The sequence below is a fragment of the Heteronotia binoei genome, chromosome 2, assembly GCF_032191835.1.
Source record: "Heteronotia binoei isolate CCM8104 ecotype False Entrance Well chromosome 2, APGP_CSIRO_Hbin_v1, whole genome shotgun sequence".
NCBI lineage: Eukaryota > Metazoa > Chordata > Lepidosauria > Squamata > Gekkonidae > Heteronotia > Heteronotia binoei.
In genome coordinates this window covers 92,550,305-92,573,662 of record NC_083224.1, presented here as the reverse complement: position 1 = coordinate 92,573,662, position 23,358 = coordinate 92,550,305, and the positions used below count along the sequence as shown (strand labels likewise).

The window sequence follows — 23,358 nt, the reverse complement described above, 5'->3', positions numbered from 1 at the left end:
TATTGGGGCTAGAGAGTTGTGAGGCCTAAAAGAGAACACTAGGTGCAATGAATCCAATATTTTCATGCATGCAGCCCTGAATAACCAATAACGCTGCACAAGCAGTCCCTCCCTCCAGACTCTTCTGGGCCAGGAAAATGGTGCAAGGGGAAAGCTGAAGCCTCCACAGTTCCACTCCAAGTTCAGCCCCTGCAGTGCTTAAGAAATTAGTTCCCTACAGCTCTCCTCTGACTGCAGGGAATGACAGTGGAGTCAAGGAAACCCCGAGAGAACACTGACCTAACTCATTAAAAAACATCCCATCTAGTTTGATCCTCAACTCTTGCAAAGAATGAAGTCAAAGATAGGGCCAGAATGATGATCTGCAGGAGGGAACTGAAGATGGATGATGGTGAGAAAGTGAGATTATGCACATGAATACTGAAGTCCTTCGAGATAGGTAGGAGGCTGCATTGAAAAGAAAAAAAGAACGCTACACATCAAAAGCAGAGCAAAAATATGACAATTGGAGAGTGAGAAGTGGGGTGAGTTGGGTGCAAAAATATGGCAAAGGAAGGGCAGATAATAGAATGTAGAAGAAGCTGTGATATATCAAGGTGTTTAATGGGGAAAGAGGGAAGCTTACATTTCGTCCACATTCCTTAGCCTCATGGGAGGAGGAGAGGCCGCTCTACACGAGAGCTCTTAGAGTGTTTGGCTTTAGAATTATTCTTTTTCCCTGGTCATCTCAGTTTGTTCAAATATTGTATTTATTTACTTACAAATGAAGAATCTAAACTTTAGTGTAAGTTGCCATCAGCAAGTGGCCTACCAAAAATGTGAGTGAATTCACCCTGGTTCCAATCTTGGCCATAGCTACTGCTGGCTTCATACCTGCCCCTTTCAGTTAGGACCTTATCAGTCCACATTGACCAGATCTATTTAAATAAATTTAAGTTCCTGATACAGTCTGAAGGAGGCAAAAAACCCCAACAATCTCATGGCCAGTTAGAGATAGTCCCCCACAAAATCCTGCTTGACGCTGAAGCAACAGGATAATTCCATGCTCTCTACAAACTAATACACACATGATAATGTCCAGATCCACAAATCCAGACCAAATATTTCACATTTTCCTGTCTATTAAAGTCAGCTCTTTCTTTCACTGCCAGGTCTAATGTTGCTTCAGTTCATATTTCAGTATGGGCTATAGCCATTGCTTTCCACTGTTGAACAATTATTTGTTTAGCTCACAACTCGAGTTCCAGAGCTTTCTTTTTTGTCCTTTTAAGAGGAGAATTCTCACTGTGTGTTTTGGATCTTCAGGTGAGAGAGGCATATTGGAATTGGATTTGTTGGCGCAAAACTATCCAGCTTCCATCTACTGAGATATCCATGACTGCTTCTCCCTCTAGTGTTACCACGGTAAGGCAGATTCATAATCCAAAGATTGTATGAAATCAGCAGTAATGATGTGAATAATCTGCTTTCTTCAGTCCCTGGTATTTTTATAGTTAAGTATTCTTAGGATATATCTGCCCAGGGCAATTTTTAGGGATCAGAGTTGATCTAGATAACAGACCTTCACACAGAAACAAATCATTGTTCTAGTTCTAGTTCCCTGCATCTCTGCTCTATAGATGGAAGGGGACTGCTGGCCCATGGTGGGCCAGAAAGATAAATGTTGGTGTATACCTGCTCATCTGGGAACTTCTTTCTACATTTATGGTTCAGCAATAATGTTCCAGATGAGAGCCATAAGAAACTCCATTTGACTACACTGCCAGTGATGCTGCAGTTATAACTCTGTCAGAAGAATTGAGCAAATTCCCATATTTCATATAAAGTTGTGTGAAACCTTCCATAATTTTTTATAAATAGGCCTTCATGGTGAATTTCTTTTCTTTTAACATCATTATTTAAGCTTATAGCCAGTTCAATAGAACCACCTAATTATTGAAGGGGAAGGTAGCTAATTAAAAAATTGTGATAAAGCCAGGGAGTGACACTCTCTGATGGCTCTAGCTCATTTGTTCCCAGTTTTGTGGAATGTATTTTTTTTCTTTTTTCAGGAAAATTTACAAAGCACTACTCCAGTACAGCAACAGCAAGCAATGGAGAAGAGAGATCCATAATCCATATCCCTTTCCATTCTCTGCATTGGTCTCTTCCTCCCATGTTCATCTTTAGTAGAATGGATATGAAGAGACTTGAGCCATTTCTTAAAGCATGAGTCTTCTACATATGAAAGCAATTGTTGTGTACTGCCTCTATACTCCTTGATTTTGAAAGAATCAGGATCATTTTGAGATTCTGGTTTCTTCCATGTCATTGCCCTGTAAGCTCTTGGAGAATTGGCTATATCAGGAGTGTGTGGCCTAATATGCAAAGGAGTTCCCGCTAAAAAAAAAAAAAGCCCTAGCTTTTGAACCACTGATACCAGCTCTGGGTTGGGAACTTCCTGGGATTTGTGGATAGGTGGAACCTCAGGACAGTATAATGCCATAGAGTCCACCTTTCAAAGCAGCTATTTTCTCTAGGAGATCTGCTCTCTGTAACTCCAAGAGATCTCTAGGTCCCTCCTGGAGGTTGGTGAACCCACCAGATGTTGCCTTACAAAGAGCCAACCTATTAGTCTATCAAGGACAGAACTGTCAACTCTGACCGGCAGCAGCTTTCTGGGATCTCAAACCAGAGGCCCTTCACATCATATACTACCTGGTGTTTAAAAAAAAAAAAAACACTGGAGAGGCCAAGAACTGAACTTTGCACCTTCTGCATACAAAGGAGGTGCTCCACCACTAAGCCACACGTACCCTCCCATTTCTGGAGGCAGAGGACAGTTCATCTGTTCTCCCTTTTAAGGCAACACATGATTATGCTTCAGTAGCATTTAAATCTCTTGTGAAGTTTCTTCTTTCCACTGAATAGTTGTTGGGTACCATTATAAAACACAAAAATGATAGCACATGTCTTTAAAATACTCAGATTTTTCACAATGTCAACTGAAGTGAATCCTGGAGTCAACTTGCTGCATCTTGTCTTCCCACTTCCTACTGACACCCCCCACCCCACCCCACCCCCACCCCCCCAAAATACACACACCCATCACAAATTTCCAGCCAGTTTTACTTATATTAAAGGCTTTTTGAAGTAGATATATCCAGACAATTATATTTGGGCTACTATTTCATCTCTTGTACACAAATTTGAAATTCATAATTTTGTAATCATACATGTTTTAACAATATGTATCACTTGCAGGCTGTCATTAAAGATAATGGACAGATGTTACTTTTAAAAGGATGTAATCAATGTTTCTATTAACATAAATGTATTGCTGTGAACCTAGAATAAAATTTGAGTAGGTTGATTACATGGACATGCTGTTTGTTTAAAGGCACCATAATTTTAAACTGCCTTTGCCAGTCCCACTTGGTTGTTTGCCCTATCAAAGATGCTGTAGTATTCTCTTATGAACACATCTCCTAAGATCCAAAGGTCCCCAGATGTGTTTTGGAAGCCACTTGTGCAATCTCCCTGCATAACCTAGAGTGGGGAGGAAAAGGATAGCAATCAGATACATGTGATTCTCCATATTATATTATTATTAAAATCATAGAGTCCTATAAACTCAGTGTTTTCAGTATGCTAAGGAGCAAAGCAGTTCTGTGGTTCTACTAGGTGCATAGATGCTACATCAATGCTTATCAGCAAAAACAATGTAATGTCCCTGATAGCCTCTCCCACAGCAACCTTAGCAATTCTATGGTCACTCACCAGTCATGATAATCAATATACAGCTACAACCAGATTACCAGCATAACATCATGGAACCAATCCCATACATCTCCCGTACATGATGTATAAACAGGCTGTGAAGACAGCCCTTCAGAGTCTCCACTCTCATAAATTTCCATGATGGATCCTAAGCTTGGGAGGTATAAATGTGGCCTTCACAGTGAAAGGAGGAAAGAAGCAACCTAAATAAACACCAGTGTATATAGAACCCTCTCATTCTGAACCTCTGTTTCAGTACATGAAAGATGATGGAAAACATTGGTGAAAAGGCACTTAGCACACAGGGTGCCTTATGCATGAACATTTAAGGCTAACAACTAATGCCAGAAGGGCAGATTAATCATTTGTGTCCTCAGTCCCGTTACAGATACCCTGCTTCTCTTCAGATACAAACACTCATGTGGAAATTCAACTTGCAGTACTGCAACAAAATATGGCAGTCCCTTGAAACTTCATCCTTATGATGGATAAAAGTGTTTCATAGCTAGTGGAACAGATCCATTCTGTACCTGATTAGTATAGGCTGATGGGGTTAGTGGATACTGGATTCCATTGATCACAAAAACAACATCAGGCATATTGGAGAGGTTATTGCAGTTGATGTCATACTTGCAAGAAATAAAGAAGAGAAGTCTTTGGTTACTCTGATAATAATAACTACCAAACCCCAATTTGCTAAAGGAAGGTCCTAGATATTCAGTGTTATTATCCTGAAATCAAACAGGAATGTTCAGGAGAACAGACCTGCCATTTTATGTCAGCTCTTGAATGTTGTGGAATTTAATCCAAATAACCATCCAATACAATGCTTCACTTTGAACAGCATATTGTGGTCTATAGACAAGTGTGTAAAAATTATAGATCAATAAACCCATAGTTTCTTATATTCTCATCATGCACAAAGATAATATTCTCATCATGCACAAAGATAATACCACGTAATGTCTTAAACTTTGGTCTGAGAATACATTCCCCATTCTGGATTTAGTTTCATTGGCATACTAAATTGATATACATGTTGAAGCTGCATTATATAATACCAGACCATCCATCCCAGTGTGCTTAACTCTGACTCACAGCAGGTCTCCAAGGGCCCAGGTAGAGAAGGATGTTTCCCAACAGCTTTTACCTACAATCCTTTAAACTGAAATGCCAGGAATAGAATCTGGGATCTTCTGTAAAGCACACATTATGCTATTGCACCATGAATCATAAGACATAAGAGAAGCCATGTTGGATCAGGCCAGTGGCCCATACAGTCCAACACTCTGTGTCACACAGTGGCCAAAAAAAACCCCCAAGTGCCATCAGGAAGTTCACAAGTGGGTATAAAAGCCCTTCCACTTTGCCCCCTCCCAAGCACCAAGAATACAGAGCATCACTGCCCCAGACAGTTCCAATAATATACTGTGGTTAATAGCCACTGATGGACCTCTGCTCTCTTGAAACTGGCTATGCTTGTAGCCGCTGCCACCTCCTGTGACAGTGAATTCCACATGTTAATCACCCTTTGGGTAAAGAAGTACTTCCTTTTATCTGTTTTAACCCAACTGCTCAGCAATTTCATGGAATGCCCACGAGTTCTTGTATTGTGAGAAAGGGAAAAAAGGACTTCTTTCTCGACTTTCTCCATCCCATGCATAATCTTGTAAACCTCTATCATGTCACCCCGCAGTCGACATTTCTCCAAGCTAAAGAGCCCCAAGCGTTTTAACCTTTCTTCATAGGGGAAGTGTTCCAAACCTTTAATCATTCTAGTTGCCCTTTTCTTGACTTTTTCCAATGCTATAATATTCTTTTTGAGGTGCGGTGACCAGAATTGCACACAGTATTCCAAATGAGACCGCACCATCGATTTATGCAGGGGCATTATGATACTGGCTGATTTGTTTTCAATTCCCTTCCTAATAATTCCCAGCATGGCATTGGCCTTTTTTATTGCAATCACACACTGTCTTGACATTTTCAGTGAGTTATCTACCACGACCCCAAGATCTCTCTCTTGGTCAGTCTCTGCCCGTTCATACCCCATCAACTTGTATTTGTAGCTGGGATTCTTGGCCCCAATGTGCATTACTTTGCACTTGGCCACATTGAACCTCATCTGCCACGATGATGCCCACTCACCCAGCCTCAACAGATCCCTTTGGAGTGCCTCACAATCCTCTCTGGTTTTCACCACCCTAAACAATTTAGTATCATCTGCAAGCTTGGCCACTTCACTGCTTACTCCCAACTCCAGATCATTAATGAACAAGTTAAAGAGCATGGGACCCAGTACTGAGCCCTGCGGCACCCCACTGCTTACCATCTTCCACTGCGAAGACTGCCCATTTATACTCACTCTCTGTTTCATATTAATTAGCCAGTTTTTGATCCACAAGAGGACCTGTCCTTTTACTCCATGACTCTCGAACTTACTAAGAAGCCTTTTATGAGGAACTTTATCAAAAGCTTTCTGGAAGTCAAGGTAAACATCTATTGGGTCCCCTTTGTCCACATGTTTGTTCACCCCCTCAAAGAACTGTAACAGGTTAGTGAGGCAAGATCTTCTCTTACAGAACCCATGCTGAGTCTTCCTCAATAACTTGTGTTCATCAATGTGCCTACTCATTCTGTGTTTGATAATGGTTTCTACCAACTTTCCTGGTATTGAAGTCAGACTGACTGGCCTGTAATTTCCCGGATCTCCTCTGAAACCCTTTTTACCTTCCAGTCCTCAGGAACGGAGGCAGATTTCAACGAAAGATTACATATTTTTGTCAGGAGATCTACAAGTTCACCTTTGAGTTCTTTCAGAACTCTTGGATGTATGCCATCCGGACTTGGTGACTTATTAGTTTTTAATTCATCAATCAGTTGTAGGACCTCCTCCCTTGTCACCTCAATCTGACTCAGATCTTTCAACACCTCTTCCAAAATTAGTGGTTCTGGAGCGGGCAAACACTTCTCATCTTCCACAGTGAAGACTGAGGCAAAAAATGCATTCAGCTTCTCAGCCATTTCCCTATCCTCCTTCAATAATCCTTTTACCCCTTGGTCATCCAAGGGCCTCCCTGGCTGGTTTCCTGCTTCTAATATATTTGAAGAAATGTTTATTGTTCCTCTGTATGTTTTTTGCAATATGCTCCTCGTAGTCCCTTTTTGCCTGCCTGATCACAGCCTTGCATTTAATTTGCCACAGCCTGTGTTCCCATGTGATGTCAGCCCAGCTAACCCTTTCCCTCTAATAGTCATTGTTCCCCATCATCTAACTCTGAAATACTCAATGGATGCTGGAACTTTAGTCTTCAAAGCCACAGTTCCTTGTGATTCTACACATATATGCAGTATTATGAAGAAACACAATGCTTGGTACTAGGATACTGGCTGTTGTAGTCAGGAAAGAAACTAAGATAAATCCTAACCCCCTTGTGTGCATCTGAAACTTGAGCCCTGCTTGAGGATTGATGCTAGGAGTGGGGGAAATTATATTTGGGGACCTTCCATCAACAATGGAAAATCAGAGGCAAAGAATAAAGTATTTTAGCATGATCTTACCTGGTCATAGTTCCCTGAAGTGGCACCAATGGCATTTTGTATCTTGGTTATAGAAGCTGGTGGGCCAGCCAAGAGTGAGGTTCCTGTGTCAACTATCGCTTGACAACCACCACTGCAGGCAATCTCCAGCCCATTCACTAAAATACTGAGAAACTGCAGATCATGAGATGCTGGTAATTTTATATATCTGAAACAATACGGCTGTGGAGATATGATACCTGACCCTTAGTTAGTCATGTCATGTTCCCATTACAGGCAATAGCTTTAACTGTAACTTCTAGCCCTGGAAATCACAGGGTGGATCCAACTATCCTTCAAATAGCCTTCCTACAGCCTAAGGAGCCTTCCTCTGACAGGAGAGCCACTTAATTGGGATTACATTTCCTTAGATGGGAAGAAGACTTCAAACTCTAGACAAAAGCAAAGACTCCTGATCTGTATTTGCAATTGCAGTAAATAAAAATTAAACAATTTAACTGCTGTAGTTTCTATTCAATAACTTTCTCTAACCACTGCCACCTACAGATTTATCACATGTAGTTTATGAGAATAATAGTGACATTTTTCTCCCTGACTTTTTCATTACCTTTCACTTTGCATCCCAACTTTTTAAGAGATCTTTTTGTGTCTTTGTGGCTTGTTGATGCATAGTTAGCTGCCTTGAATACAAACAAATAACACAAGATATACACAGGAGTCATTTTGTAGGGGAAAAAGGTGCAGGAGCTCAGTAACATATCTTATTTGTATATGCCCCGGGATCTGTGTGCAGCAGGGAGAGAACTCCCCACTCATGCAGACCCTGGCTGGAGGTTCAAGAGCTGTACCCCTTTGAGCTCCTGCTGAATTCAAGCCCTGGATATACATATTTTAAATAAATAAATAGAACACAAACTTTAAGCAGGCATTCTGTTGCAGGACCGGATCTACATTTTTTTGAGGGGGGGGGGGTAAAATTAAAAAAGGTGCCCCCTTATGGTCCATTCTACCTTATGGTCCCATAGAATACAATGGACTCCATACCCAATTTGGTGCCCCCCTCCATTGGTGCCTGGGGCAAGCACCCCCCTCTGCCTCTTCCTAGATCCGGCCCTGTTCTGTTGATAGTATTTTCAAATTTTACTGTGGAAGAAGATATTGGATTTATATCCCACCCTTCACTCTGAATCTCAGAGTCTCAGAGCGGCTTACAATCTCCTTTACCTTCCTCCCCCACAGCAAACAACCTGTGAGGTAGGTGGGACTGAAAGAGCTCTCACAGAAGCTGCCCTTTCAAGGACAACTCTGCCAAGACCTATAGCTGAGCCAAGGCCATTCCAACAGCTGCAAGTAGAGAAGTGGGGAATCAAATCCAGTTTTCCCAGATAAGAGTTGGCGCACTTAACCACGACACCAAACTGATATAGTGTGAAATATGGGATGCTCCATAACTATACCAATACTACTACTGCTAAATTGCTTACCTGTCCATTGCAATCTGCCAGTAACCTTGCTCTGTGACAGGATTCCAGTTAATGGAACCAGTAAAATATGATTCATCAGTTCCACCAAAAATGACTACACTCCCAGTTGTTTCTCTGAAATATGTATAAATGATAGGTTGTTCACAAGACATTAATCCAATATTCATCCAGTGTAAAATCAAAAAGAATCACATTTTTTGTGTCTTTGTCCAAATTTTCCCATTACAAAAGAGACAGAGAGAAGTTGGTTATATAGTATCTCATACTGGATCAGCATCTGTGGGTGATTTATAGAGGGTTTCAGCTCTCCTATATTTCTGAATATGAAGAAATAAAATCTTGATTAAATATAACAGCAGTACTTCCTTGCTGTACCCTCCGCACCTCAGCACCATGTCCAAATTTTTAAATTCAGTGACTTATTTATTTATTTATTATATTTAGTAGGCTTATATTCTGCCTTTTCCCATAAACGGGCTCAAGGCGGGGCACAACATATAAAAATAACAATAAAAACCTACATAACAAAGTTAAAACAACAAATTAAAATTAACAGTAAAAACAATAAATAAAACGCACCAGTGGCGGACAGGAAACAGCATATCAATAACCAGTTGTAGGCCCACCTTAAATGATGGTAATAGGATAGCACTGTAATAAAGCATGATGTCACCACAAGGGAGGCCAAATGATGGAATAATAGGATGTCCACTGCCTCAACCATAGGCTCAGCGGAACAGCTCCATCTTGCAGACCCTATGAAATGGCAGTAATTAAAGTAGGGCCCGGATCTCCACAGGGAGCTGATTCCACCAGGCAAGGGCCAGGGCTGAAAAGCTTACCTACCCAATTCTAATATTTAAAAATAGACTTGAACAGTGTAGGGAACAGCAGAGGGAAGCATAATTCACTGCTATGTCTAAACTGTGCTATTTTCAGGTAATCAAGCTTTGAGAAAGCTCAGCTAGCTTAACAAAGACCATGGTTCCTATACCATTGCCCTCAGCCAAAGTCATTTTCTAAAATGCTAAACATTATTTGGATCAGCCTCTGTCTCAGGCAAATCATGTCACTACAGATGCGCAGAAACCAATATGAACTGGGAGTTTGGTTCACAAACTGATTCAGTTGTTATCAGTTCATGACTCCTGCTTTCTGCTCCCCAGCACTTTTCATGGGGAAACCTCTGCTTTCTGCTCCTTGCAAAAAGTGGCAGGAAGCAGAAAGGAAGTGTTTTAATTGTTCCAAGCCATTTAAATCTCTGCTACCTGCTCCCTGCTGAAAGCCACAGTGATCAGAAAGCAGGGATTTCTGCAGAAAAAGCAGCAGGAAGCAGAAAGCAGGGGTTTCTGCTCCCCACCACTCAGCAGTTTTTTGTGAAGAGCAGAAAGCTCTGCTCTTCACAATTCTGCTCTTCATGAATCACTATGAACTGCCTTAAAATTTGAGGAAGTTTGTGTTGGCTCTTCAATTTGTAAACATCCCTTTGCTAATCATGAACTAGCTAAAATTCATTACAAACTTTCATTCATAGTCAATTAATGCCCATTCTTGCATGTCTCCATTTTTATTCTAGATTATGACATCATTAGCCTTAGTCTATCTATCCGAAATTCTTTCCCCTTCATTATTTATATTATCACGTGAAGAAATCCCATGTAGTAAAATCATATAGGTTTCTATAGCCTCAAAATGTCTAGAATACAAGAGTTTCTGAAGACATAGCTACTTGTCATTCTTGTTTCATAAAGTCATTGAAAACATCCAAAAAGTGAGAGTGACTCCTCTGCCTCAAAAGTAATGATGTTAAATGGTCTTTACAATGCATCCCTCTTCTACAGTTATTATAGCTAACAGCCTTACACTTGTACTAGTGTGAGCCTCAATACAATCATGACTATCTTACTTTGACAATAGACTGAGCTGACTATTTTATGGAATGCTGCAGCTAAAACAGTAGCCAGTGTATGAAATAATCTGAAGTATATTCTCAATCCATATATGCTTCATCCACTCATCAATAACGATACAAATCTTATCATGATAGCAAACTGTTTACCGGCTGAGATAAACTGAAAACAAATCTTGCTGCACTAAGCCTTCACTCATCATGTTATCAAAGACAGGAGTTGCTCCACCAACAGCATAGGAGGGGTAGCCTAATCCCAGGATCCCATCAAATTTGGAGTAGACAAAGATGAAGCCAGGTTCATTTGTGCTCAGAGCAAACATCTGGTGGGCATCTGTAAGACTAGACACCTAAGAAAGACAAAAGATTCATTTATTTAGCTGATTAGATACAGAATAGGATTTTGCTAAGAAACAATAAGGCTGCAATATTGTGTCCATTTGATTGGGAGAAAACTCCATTCAATTAAGTGGGATGCAAGTCAATTGGGTCCTATTGTACAGTTTTAGGAAATGCAGAAAGATTCATGATGCATTTCAGTATGGAGTTACTCCAATCTAAGATCACTGAAATCCGCCGGCATAAACTGGAGTAACTGCACAGGATTGTTCCATTGATAGCCTATTGTGAACATGGCATTCAGTGGATGTTTGGAGGGATAGAATGAAAGAGGAATGTTCTTATGAAATAACATGCTTTGCTTGTCTAGTTTTGAGACAGTGATTTCTGTCCCCACTAGAACCACACCTGTTGCTATCACCACAAACTCCCCTGTATTCTACATATTTACATTACAGTTACAACAGCGAGTAGTTATAGATGGTCATTAACCAAGTGATACCTTACCAGAATATGAGTATAAATAGTTTGTCAACCAATCATTTGGTAAGGAAAATTTTTACCACACTTCATGCAGAGTTATCATGAGCTTGGCTTCCAATCAGTATTGTATGGAACTGAGTCACATATGTAACACAGAGAAGAGGGTAACATAATTATATATGTCTTTTTTCCCTTTGAACTTTCATCTGATGACTATGGCTTGAAATATATTTAGTTTTATTGAAATAGATTCACTTTATTGAAATAGTTAATTTTATTTATGGAATAATTCTACTTTGTCCATGCCATTTATTTATTTACCTGTTTACTTGGCTGAGGACAGCAACGGTTTGTTATTCAGCTGGCATCTCCCTCTTCCCACTCCCCCCCCCAGATGCTTTGTAAGTTTCTCTCCCCCCCTCCCCCAAGTATGATGCCCTGGTACGCCAGAGTGTAGACAAAAACTCATGGGGCACCATCTAGGTCTTCAATAGATTTTTAACTTAAATTGTTATATTGGTTTTTAACTTGTATATTGTTTATAATATATGTTGTACATCACCCAGAGTCCAGTGTAAACCAGGGATGAGGCAATTAATCAAGTCTAACAAATTGTTGTTGTTACTGATGTTAATAATAATAATAATAATTAATAATAATAATTCAGACATAAAACACAACCTTAAACCTACTTGAACATGTCTCATCAATTTAAATGATTTTGTTCTTCCAGGTATGTATGCTTAGATTCTCAGCATTACGGTTGCAATTTTAAAGCTGCATTCCTAAAGACAAATGGTGCTCACTGCTTTGAAGTTATAGTTTCTGCATTCAGAGAGAATGACAAATGCTGGCCATGGTAATCTACAGCAAAGATGGCCATTGATAACTTTCTCTGGTTCACTTTCCCATACATTACTACAACATTGTTTACCATTACTGTGTCATATCCTAAGATTCCCTCCATGCTTCCTGTGCCATATTCTATGGATATAGTCTGCTGTGTGCTCTGGAAGGTGGAAGACTGGGATGGGTTGAACCTTTGATGGTTTCCTAAAAGTTAGAAAAATAGCATTTAATTTTTAAAAAACAGTTTTTAATCAATGGTAGGTAGAAACAGAACCACTTTATAACCACTAGTTAGTATGAGGTTATGCTTGAATAACTGATTGACTCTGGCATTAATGATCTAAAACAAAACACAAGAAACATGTAATACCTTTTATTAAAACCAACCAAAATAAGTCGACCCCCTCCCAGCCGAGCAGCATCACCGCTTTAGGCTGGGGGCTGGGTTTTGCCCTCCCGGAAGGAGGAAGGGATGACTCAGCTCCCCGACATACAGGGAGCTGATGGGGCGTGGTGTTGGGGCTCTAAAGCCCTGGCCCCACCCCAACCAATGCAGTTTTTCTGGGCTCTCGGGGCGAGAGAGCCACGTTGGTCGGGAGCCGGAAGCCGAGGAGGCCGTGGAATGCGGACGGCCAGTAATACGGTAAGAGTGGAGCTGAGGCGATCGCGGCGCAGAGTGGCTGTCAGCGCAGCGCGTTTTTCTTTTTGGAGCGTGCAGCTCCATGGTAGACAGCAAGTTAGAGGAAGATCTTTGAGGGGGTAGGGGGACATTGGAGTGGCAGCGAGGCTCACCCCCCCCCATGCATTAAGGGCAGTGGGAGGCAACTTAGGGGGTGTTGGGCTCCCCCCTTTTTTCTTCAGTTCATAGTCCACCCCCCCCCCTTGCCAGCTCATCTCTTCCCTCTCCCTCTTTAAGAGGGCAGCAGGAGGTGTGGGCCTGGTAGGGAGGCCTTGGGGAGGGAGATTGGTGGGGAGAGACGTGGTTCAGGGGTAGAGCATCTGCTTGGAAAGCAGAGGGTCCAAGGTTCAATCCCCTGCATCTCCAACTCAAAGGGTCCAGGCAAAGAGGCGTGTAAAAACTTTCCTCTGAGTATACAAGACTGACTTTGAGGGACCCAAGAGGGTCTGATTCAGTAGAAGGCAGCTTCATATTTCTCACACACACACCTTTGGGTAGCAGTGTTGTGAGAGGCAGCTTGGGGGTGTTTGGCATACGCCGCAGGGCACACCCCTACCCTTCCCCATCGCCACATTTTAAGTGTATCCCTGTCTGGGGATCACGGCTGTTAGTGAGGGGGCATGGCACCCAAGAAAGGTCAGGGCACGTCCAACGGGAAGCAGCCTGCAAAAAAGCGAACCCAGCGGCCCGCTTCCCCTGGGGATTCGGGTGAGGAAGCCCAGCTGAGGCAGGCCATTATTGGACAGCTGGACGTGCTGGAGCAGCAGCAGGGTACCGCCGGGGCTCCTATATGGGAGGGCCGTCGCCGGGCGTCCAGGCGGTCTTCCAAGCTGACTTTTGAAAAAGAAGTCCTGGCTCGGCGGACGTGCGGCAGGAGCCAGACCAGGAAGACGAGGCCAATTTGGAGGCGGTAGACAGCGGGGAGCGCGGCGCTCAGGGATCGGAAGGTGAAGTAGCGCATCCAGCTCCGGCTGTGGCGATGGCGGTTTGCCCTTTGGGGGTAATGGGTAAGTCCCCAGTACAACCCCAGCTGCCAAGCTGGCCATGGGGCCCGGTCCAGCCTGGTGCCTCACAGTGCTCGGTGGGTCCGGTAGTGGCATCGTCAGGACAGGTGGGGCCTTCAGGGCAGCAGGCGCAGGCAAGACCCTCCTGGGTTTGGAGCCCGCCTTGTGCAGCGTCTCAATATCAAGGTTTGGTTGGGCCTGTTTCACAACCCCCCAGGCAAGGGATGGCCACAACTTCATCACAGGGCTTCTCCGCTTCGGCGGCAACGTCGAGGGTATTGCCATGGGGGGGGGCAGCATCAGCTGTCTCAGCAAAGTGGGTGGCCTGGTTATCATTGGGGTACTTGGCATTATCCCCCCAATCCATATGGGTCCATCCCCTTCCATGTCATGCCATATGGTGGCACTGCCCTACCACTAGGGCATCATTTGACGGTGGCAACTCGGGAAAAAATTTTGAGGGGCAAATATGTGGATGTGTTCAGTCTCCTTTTTAGAGAGCTCGAGAAGAAAGACATGTTTCAGTATTATAACATCGTGCACCGGGCGTACACGGATTTCGTGGGTGCAGCGTGGTTGCAATACGATGAGGCCTTCAGGATGAGGGCCACAGTTAATCCAGGGCTCCCGTGGGATCAAATCAACTAGCAGCTTTGGCTTCAGTTGATGTCCCCCGCGAAGCCCAATACAGGGGACAGGGCCGACAGCGGGCACCTGGTACATAGACAGCAGAACAGCGCAGGGGCCCGCAGTGTGGCAGGCCAGTCAGTTCTGGGAATTTACGTCCAAGGGCGTGTGTTCCAGGAAGGCCTGCAAATTCAAACATGAGTGCCCGCTGTGCAGGGGGCCTCACACCTTTTCAGCCTGCGGTAGATCAAAGGCGAAGGCTGGTACCAAGCACCCCTGTGTGGGGGGGGGGGAGCCAGAAGCTGCCTGGAAAAGAGGCCTGGCCCCATTCATCTGAGGGTACTTAGAAGGCTGCTGGCTAGTTACCCCTTGATGGCTGATAGGGATTATTTGATGGATGGTTTTATGTATGGATTTAGGATTCCGTACCAAGGGCCTAGGGTCCCTGGTTTTGCCCCCAATCTTTGCTCGGTAATAGGGATGGAACACGTGGTCAGGGCCAAAAAGCGAAAGAATGTTTGGAAGGGAGGGTCATTGGCCCATTTGAGAACCTGCCATTACCCACATTATGGGTATCCCCCTCAGGAGTGGTGCCTAAGAAAGCGTCGGGGGAATACCACCTGATCCATCACTTATCTGACCCCAGGGGCGGATCGGTGAACGATGCCATCCCGGAAGTTCTTTGTTCCGTTAGGTACACTTCCTTTGATCAAGCGATCAAAGTGGTTCATGGTTGTGGTGTGGGGGCCGAAATGGCAAAATTTCATCTTCTGCCAGTACACCCAGAGGATTTCGATTTGTTGGGTTTCGCATTTGAGGGGAAGTACTACATGGATAGGGCCCTACCCATGGGCTGTTCGGTGTCCTGCGCGGCTTTTGAAAGGTTTAGTTCCTTCATCAAATGGGCACTGTGGGCTAGGTCAGGGTTGAACGATACCGTTCATTACCTAGACGACTACCTCTCCGTGGGCCCTGCCGGGTCTGGACAGTGTGCCAGATTATTGCGGTCATTCGTGGACCTTGCTCGGGAACTCGGGGTGCCATTAGCTCATGAGAAGACTGAGGGCCCTAGTTCAGTTCTTACTTTTTTAGGCATCGAGTTGGACACCACGCAGCAAACCTCAAGGCTGCCGGCGGACAAAGTGGAGTGCCTCAGGGTCAGGTTGGCTTCTCTTAAACAACAGCGTAAGGTGACGCTATTGGATCTTCAGCAGCTGGTGGGGCACCTCAACTTTGCGTGCAAAGTTGTAGCCCTGGGTAGGGCGTTCTTGTGATGCTATGCGACGCAATGGGGCCTCTGAGGCTCCCCCACCACAGAGTGCGAATGTCAGCCGGTATGTAAATGGACTTGGAAGTATGGGAGGAATTTTTGAGTTCCTTCAATGGAATTTTGCTTTGGCGTGAGGACTTGAGGATAGAAGCGGAGCTCCAAATATCCTCAGATGCTGCTGGGGCTACTGGTTTTGGAGTATATTTCAGAGGGCACTGGTGCGTGGAGCAATGGCCCGCATTGTGGTTGGGCAGTGGGTTATATAGGGACTTTTTTGGAGTTTTTTCCCATCGTGGTAGCAGTTTGGCTTTGGGGAGATCAGTCAGCCAACCATACAGTGCATTTTTGGTGTGATAACATGGCTGTCATATATGTTATCAATTCTTTGTCATCAAAATCAGTTGTGGTAATGGATTTGGTACGATCATTCACTTTACATTGCCTCTGGTTGAATATTCTTTTTCTTGCCCAGCATGTTCCGGGAGTTTGTAATGGGGTGGTGGACACACTATCTCGTCAACAGATGGATCGTTTTCGCCTGCTTGCTCCGGAAGCGGACCAGTGACCAGCACGAATGCCACTGGAGCTTTGGCAGCTTGGGAGGTGGAAGCCAGTAGGGCAATTCAACTAGCTTTAGCACCTAGTACCCGAAAAGCATATGGGAGGGCAGAATTACAGTTCTGGGCTTTCAGGGAGGCTGCCGGGCTCCCTGACAGCTGGCCAGTACCGGTGGCCTACATTATTCAATTTTGTGTTTACCAGAAGGAGAGGGGGCTGGGACTGAAATCCATCAAGGGGCAATTGGCTGCACTGGCTTTTATTAGTAAAGCGCAGGGCTTTCTAGAGGGCACCGGTGATTTCAGGGTTAAAAAGATGCTGGAGGGCTGGACAAGGGAGCGGGGGCCCAGGGCAGACGGAAAGGGATAGTCATTATGATTGGCCAATGTGCCGCAGCGGAGCTGTGTCCAGTTAGAGCTCTGGAGCAATATATTTCGCTCAGGGGTGAGGGTGATGGCCTTTTGTTTCGGCATCTGGAGGGGCCCCCCCTCGCAAAGTATCAATTTTGGGCGGTGACCGGTAGAGCCCTGGCTGAGCTGGGTTTGGGGGGTGTCAAATTTGGGACCCATTCGTTCCGAATTGGGGCTGCATCTACGGTGGCGGCAATGGGTTACACACACACCCCACCATATAGCAGATGGGCTTATATTGGCTTATAAATTGGATGGGCTTATATTGGTTTATAAGTCCTATGTGCGCTCGTTGGTTAGATAAGTTCCTGGGATGTAATTGCAGTTGTTGCCCGTTGGCATGTTATTTCCAGGATCTGACCGTTTTCTGTTTTTCAGGTGCTGTCGCTCGTAGTGTGAGGCGTCGCATCTTCATCTGTGGGCACAGCATGGTGTTCTGGGCAGCCCACCAGGCTAGGAGATCCTCAATTGGTACACAGCTGGGTCTCAGCGAGTGAGCGACAGTGAAGTGGCTTGGCCGCCGTGGCCTGCGTTGGCCGGGCATCATGCCACTGCTTTTCCGAGAAAAGAGAGCGCCCCTCTGGATATCTTGGTCATTCACCTGGGTGGTAATGACCTTGGCTTTATGAAGGGGAAGGCCCTTTCCTTGCAAGTGGAGGAGGATCTGCGGGCCATCGAGTGGAGATGGCCGGGGGTCCTCTTGATCTGGTCGGCAATTTTGCCACATAGGGTCTGGCGGGCTGCCCTATGTCCGGGGGGTATCGAGTGCGCCAGACGCAAGGCCAGCCGGTCCTTGCAGAAGGTCATGGAAGGGGGCTTGGGCATATTCCTTCCTCATCCGTCGATACGGGTCGAGAATGCAGACCTGTATAGGCCGGATGGGGTTCATTTATCGGAGTTGGGAAACCAGGCCTTTCTGGACGAGCTAAGAAGGGGGTTGCGGTCGGCTCTGGGCCACCCGGTGGGCGCGAATGCCTAAGCAGAGGCTTGGCATTGGCGGTGGCGGTGGCAGGATGAGGTATTGGCTATAGTATTTTAGGGGACCACCTATGGCTCTGCACCAGCTAGTGCTGGTGGTCTGTACGAACTGCAGATGGGCTTTACGGCTCAATGCAGGGAGTGCAGATCATGACAAAGCCTCACCAGGGCAGATCCTTCCAGTGGGTTGGATGCCGGCCTAAGTGAACATATGAACATATGAAGCTGCCTTATACTGAATCAGACCCTTGGTCCATCAAAGTCAGTATTGTCTACTCAGACTGGCAACGGCTCTCCAGGGTCTCAAGCTGAGGTTTTTCACGCCTATTTGCCTGGACCCTTTTTTGGAGATGCCGGGGATTGAACCTGGGACCTTCTGCTTCCCAAGCAGATGCTCTACCACTGAGCCAGCACCAGCCAGATGATATTGGGCTTGTGCTGGGGGCAGGTGGCTCGCCCTCCCAGGACAAGGTGGGGTCCTGGGTTTGACCCCAGGGCTTGTCCTGTTACGCCTAGACCTCTTGCCATTCCTGCTCATTCAAGTTATGTTAATAAAGCGGCCCGGTTTTCATCTAACACTGTGTCAGCCTCTTCATTCCGACTTGGGGGGGGGGGGGTGCAAAACACACCAGTATGGAAACTTTAAAGTTTTCTCTAGATTAAAATTCTGGAGAACTCAAAAACCTGGGCACTACTTTGAATTCTTTTGGTTAGTCTTAATAAATAGTGTTACATGGCTTCTAAGCTTGTATTTTGATACACTTGGATACTTACGACACGCTGAACTACTGCAGTCAACAGAGGGTACCCAAAGATTGGATGATCCAGTGTCAAAAACAACAGTGAATCTCTGTGGTGGAGTTCCAATGTAGATTGTTCCATAGTATTCCGTCTGGCAATTCATGAAATAAATATATGTTGTCAGGTTTTCTTTCTTATCATAGCTTTTTGAACATTTTAGTTTAATAAAAATGTATATCATAATTACAGTAAATCTGAATGCTACATAATCAGAATCAAAGGATCACCACCACCTTTTATGAGATTATGTGGAAAGCAAAAGGAATTTCCAAACACATACCAATGCAATAAATGACAATGTATGTATGTTGCATGTGTCAAAAATGTAACATTGAGGGCATCATTTACCACTGCTTCAGTGCAATCCTCTTCAAAGTTATACTCTTCTAAATTGACTAAATCCACTGAAGTCAATGGATTTAGAAGGGTGTAATGGTTTAGGTTCCATCCTTCTGAGGTAGGTAAAATGAGTACCCAGCTTGCTGGGGGGAAAGTGTAGATGACTGGGGAATGGCAATGGCAAACCCCATAAAAAGTCTGATGTGAAAACATTGCGAAAGCACAGGGGACTACCTTTACCTTTTTTTAAAATGGATTAGAATTGTGCTGCTAGTTTCTAAAATCTAGGAATTGCTTGGTCATGCAAAATATCAGATTCCAGTACAGAAGGGCATATTCAAACCTAATGTTCACCACTTGAAATAATAATTTCAGGGCAACTTTACTATGTCAAAACTATAATGTATGGGGCCAGAGTAAATTAATCTCCCATCTCATCACAGATCCTGGAAGAAGGGGTCCCATGGCAGCAATGAAAAGGCAAACTTCATACTCAGAGGCAGGAAACATTTTGAAGCCAGTGCCAGGAGGGTAACTGCTTGGCCACTCTCTGGCCACTCTCTGAAACAGGATGCTGGACTAGAAGGACCGCTGGTCTGATCCAGTAGGGTTGCATATTCTTAAATTGTAATAATTGACTTGAATCTTAGCTTCTGTTTTGAAAACATTGGCACCAGCATAGATAAGCATGGGAAATAAATAATTCAAATACTTTGGGTGAGTTTGCTTTTTCTTGGCATCCTGGAAAATCTGGGCAAGACCAGCCAAAGTTAAACATATTTAAGCCTAATTTATTTCAGTGTGACAGTTAAGTATGTGAAGTCAACTAGATTCAATACTTTAGCTAGATCATGCCTCCAATAATTGAACACAATGCCGCAAAGGTTAGTCATAATTTAAATTCCACAAAATCAAAAGAATGTCTTGACTATTACCATTCTTTTGCATTTAGTGAAAATGAGTATTTTGTTGGACTGAGCCCATTATTTTGCTCACAGCTAGATGTCAGCTACAGACTATCATGAAATCTTGGCGAGGTGTTTTTATATTACAATAAGTTGATACCACCAAAGTGTCTACTCACATCTAAGGAGTTCAGAAGTGGTTCATCAGCCACTTGGGCAGCACTTGAAAAAGTTGAGTGATACTTTGTACCAATGTCATAAGGGTGTCTCTGAAGAATCCCTTCCAGCAAATTCTTCTCTCTGAGGATGTCTCTCAACTTCTTGCCTCTCTCCAGGGGAACCCTGGTAAACAGGAAACAAAATTAATAGATTCCTTCCCGGCAGAGATGTGCTCATTTTAAGACCAGGATCGCTTTCTCACTAGCCTTGTTCCAGTATTGGAGCCCTTTCCCCCCCAGCGCTTTTGTCCAATTTTGCACAAGCTGCTGCAGGGCTGTGACTAGCCCCGTCTCTTTCCTGTGGCAAGCAAGATTCTCTGAAAACCAGTTTCTGCTTGCCGTGGAAAAGAGGCGGGGCAAGTTGCAGCCCCGCAGCAATTTGTGCAAAATCAGACAGAAGCGCCGGGGGGGGGGGGGGGGCGGGGGAAAGGGCTCCAAGATCAGAACAAGCCTAGTGAGAAATTAGTCCAGCATTTCTATCTCACAATGTAATGGGTTTAAGGTTCTCACCACTTTTTAACTCAGATGTGAGCTGAATTAAAACATTAAGGACGTGGTCAGACATGCCTTTAGTTCCATTTTATCTGTGGTTCTCATTCAGATTTTATGAGCATGTTCAGACAACCACATCTGTCCCTCGAACGCAACTCGTCAGCATCCCCACTTGCCCCGGTTTGATGTCAGCATTATTTTACCCTGGAGAAAGTCCAGCCCTTTTCCCCAGAAGCGACACATATTTGGGTTATTCCTGTTTGGACTGCTCATGCAGGATACTGCCCCTTGGGATGTTTGGTGCCTGCCATCTGCCCCTCCCACCTTTTTTTAAAAAAAAGCCCCAGCAGACATGTGCATGACCAGATCATCAGGAATCTGAGGTGAGGCTTCTGCTTCTCAGATCAACACAGGATCCGTGGGAGCGTATCCCAGTATTCAGAAGAACAGAAAAAAGCTTTTTTTAATGTGGAGGATTTCCAGATATCATTCTCGCTGCCCATTTCCAGGAAAGTAGTTCCTGGCAGTCCCCTAGTATGTATCAGCAATGTTAATTACCAGAACTCCCCCCCCCCGCGCCCCCGCAAGCAACGTTTGATTCCCCACCTACCAATGGTTGGGCGCATGTTCAATGAAAACCCCACTGCAGGAATCACCGTATGAATGCTCAGCAACTGAATGAGAGTGAGATTACTTTGGATCTGCTTGATCAGTTGTGTGCATGCTCCAAGAAAAGAGCATGATAGCATTTAATACGTCTGACCATTCAACAACAGGATGATATCGGGATGAGTTGCATTCTTGGATGCTCATCTGATTGGCCCCACCTTGAATCCACTTTTAATGTGACGTGTGACCGCACCCTAAGGGAATCTAACTGAAAGGCCGCTCAAAGGCTTTATTGAGAAATGCCAATGTAAATAACAGTCCTGCTTTCCCAAATAGGCTCTACAAGCTTGAAGATGTTTTCTGTGTCTTTGTTACAAATACAAACAAAAAATTGCTGAATAAATATTATTTTTTAAAAAAATAAAATAAAAACACCGAGTCCTGTGAGCCGTTTCTCATACATGAGGTCCATTAAACCCATCGGGACTTACAAACCTTTGGTCCCAAAGATGGAATCTTTGACTAATTTGCATCAATATTAAAGGGAGAAAGGCTATAGGTGTATGCAAGGGTCATTTCATAGAAAAAGAGGTGCCAGAGCTCATTAGCACAATTTGCATATGCCAGACACCCCTGACATCACCAGAAGGTGTACTAAATTATATCAGCCCAGCATCTACCTTAAAATTCTTCTTGAATTATAACTGTCATAATAAAATCTCACTCCCACCCCACTTTTAAAATTACTTTCCATCTGTTTGCTTTATACGTTTTGGTTATTTTCCCATTTTTTGTGGGGAAAAATATTAGAAAATTTGTCAAATCTTAGAGTTCAGCAAAATTCTCACATGGGGTTTGAACAATACAGCCCAGAAGTAAGTACTGGGGGCAGTAAGAAAGAAAGAGCACAATAAAATTTAGAGGTTCCAGAGCTCTGCTCCTGTGAGCTCCTGCCCAAAATGAGGCCTGGGTGTATGGGTGTTCAAAATTTGACTGATGTAAATCAAACTCTTCCCAGTCCCTACCAAGCCTTTACTAGCTGAATTGCAGAAAACAGCATGGCAATTCCACTTGCCCTCATAATTCCAGCAGTGCAGTCTTATGCTAGGCTTAAACTATAAAGGCTGGAACTGAACCCATCTGACATTAACCTGCTACTGAGTCACTGAAGACAAGGAATCCTATTGTGTTACCACTGGCAACCTATTTTCATTCTCTGTACAACCACATAGGTGCTGCCAGAGAAACATTTTGTAGTTCATTAAATTCTCGTCTTTTGAATATATGTGTGTTGGGGGAAGTGTATCTTATTTAAATATAGTCTTACAAGTGGGGACCTGTGACAGACTCACAGGGGTGGGGTGCCCACCTTCTCCCCCTGGTAGGGGCTGGGGCAAGTGAGGTAGGAAGAGAAGGAGAAAGAGGGAGCAGTAGTGCCTGTCCTTTCCCCCAGCCACTGCCACTGTAGCTTGCTTGCCTCCTCTTCTGCATGAGAAAAGTAGAAAGAAGCAGCTATATCTCCTCCTTGATGCCAATACTTGTCCACTTTCTCTCCCTGGTGAAAGTGGTAACTAAAGACAGAAGGAAAGAGCAATGCTTCTACTTCCACCTTCTCCAACAACTTGTTTGCTCACCTGGCTTCTTTCCTGGCTTGTGGTGGCTCCCACTACCCTCTACTTTCTTCCCTCACAGCCTGGCCCCACTTGCCAGCCCTCTCTCCTTGCCTGCCAGCCTTCCTCTTGGTCCTCACCTCACTGTCATAGGCACTGCCACCTCCACCCTCATGCACTCACTGGCTGAAATACCTCTTTGTAGTCTGCACTTGCTCATAGAACACTTCTGAGGTTCTTGTAAATCCTCCTCAACTTTTTTTTTAATGTGATTTTTCTTCAAACCTGGGTGTTCTCCTGTGCTTGTAGGAAAATGACCCTGCCTGTTACCTGGCCTCCATTGTGTGAATTTTTCAATCCACATTCCCTGACACTTAATACATTCAATTACCTGTCACTGAAGCAAATAATAACAAATTGATGACTTACTTAGTGATACACTCTGTGAGAGCAACAATCGTGATGAGAACTGCTAGGTACTTCATCCTGCTTATT

General features: G+C 44.2%; 2 protein-coding genes across 2 annotated transcripts in view; one reads left to right on the top strand and one right to left on the bottom strand.

Annotated features, from left to right (window-relative positions):
• LOC132567329 (adhesion G protein-coupled receptor E3-like) overlaps positions 1-2,114 on the top strand; it is a 53,981-nt gene extending 51,867 nt beyond the window's left edge. The window contains exons 16-17 of the mRNA XM_060233010.1: positions 1,306-1,404; positions 2,052-2,114. Of these exons, the coding sequence (XP_060088993.1) occupies positions 1,306-1,404; positions 2,052-2,114 (162 nt within the window). The remainder of the gene's footprint in view (positions 1-1,305; positions 1,405-2,051) is intronic.
• Positions 2,115-3,307: 1,193 nt separating this feature from the next.
• Positions 3,308-23,348, bottom strand: LOC132567617 (embryonic pepsinogen-like). The gene is made up of 9 exons (XM_060233297.1): positions 23,293-23,348; positions 20,114-20,276; positions 18,664-18,781; positions 12,449-12,567; positions 10,843-11,042; positions 8,784-8,897; positions 7,321-7,465; positions 4,290-4,388; positions 3,308-3,528 (listed from the first exon to the last, which is right to left on the bottom strand). Exons 1-9 carry the CDS (start codon positions 23,346-23,348, stop codon positions 3,391-3,393), a joined length of 1,152 nt encoding a protein of 383 aa, XP_060089280.1. The 3' UTR covers positions 3,308-3,390.
• Positions 23,349-23,358: the final 10 nt, after the last annotated feature.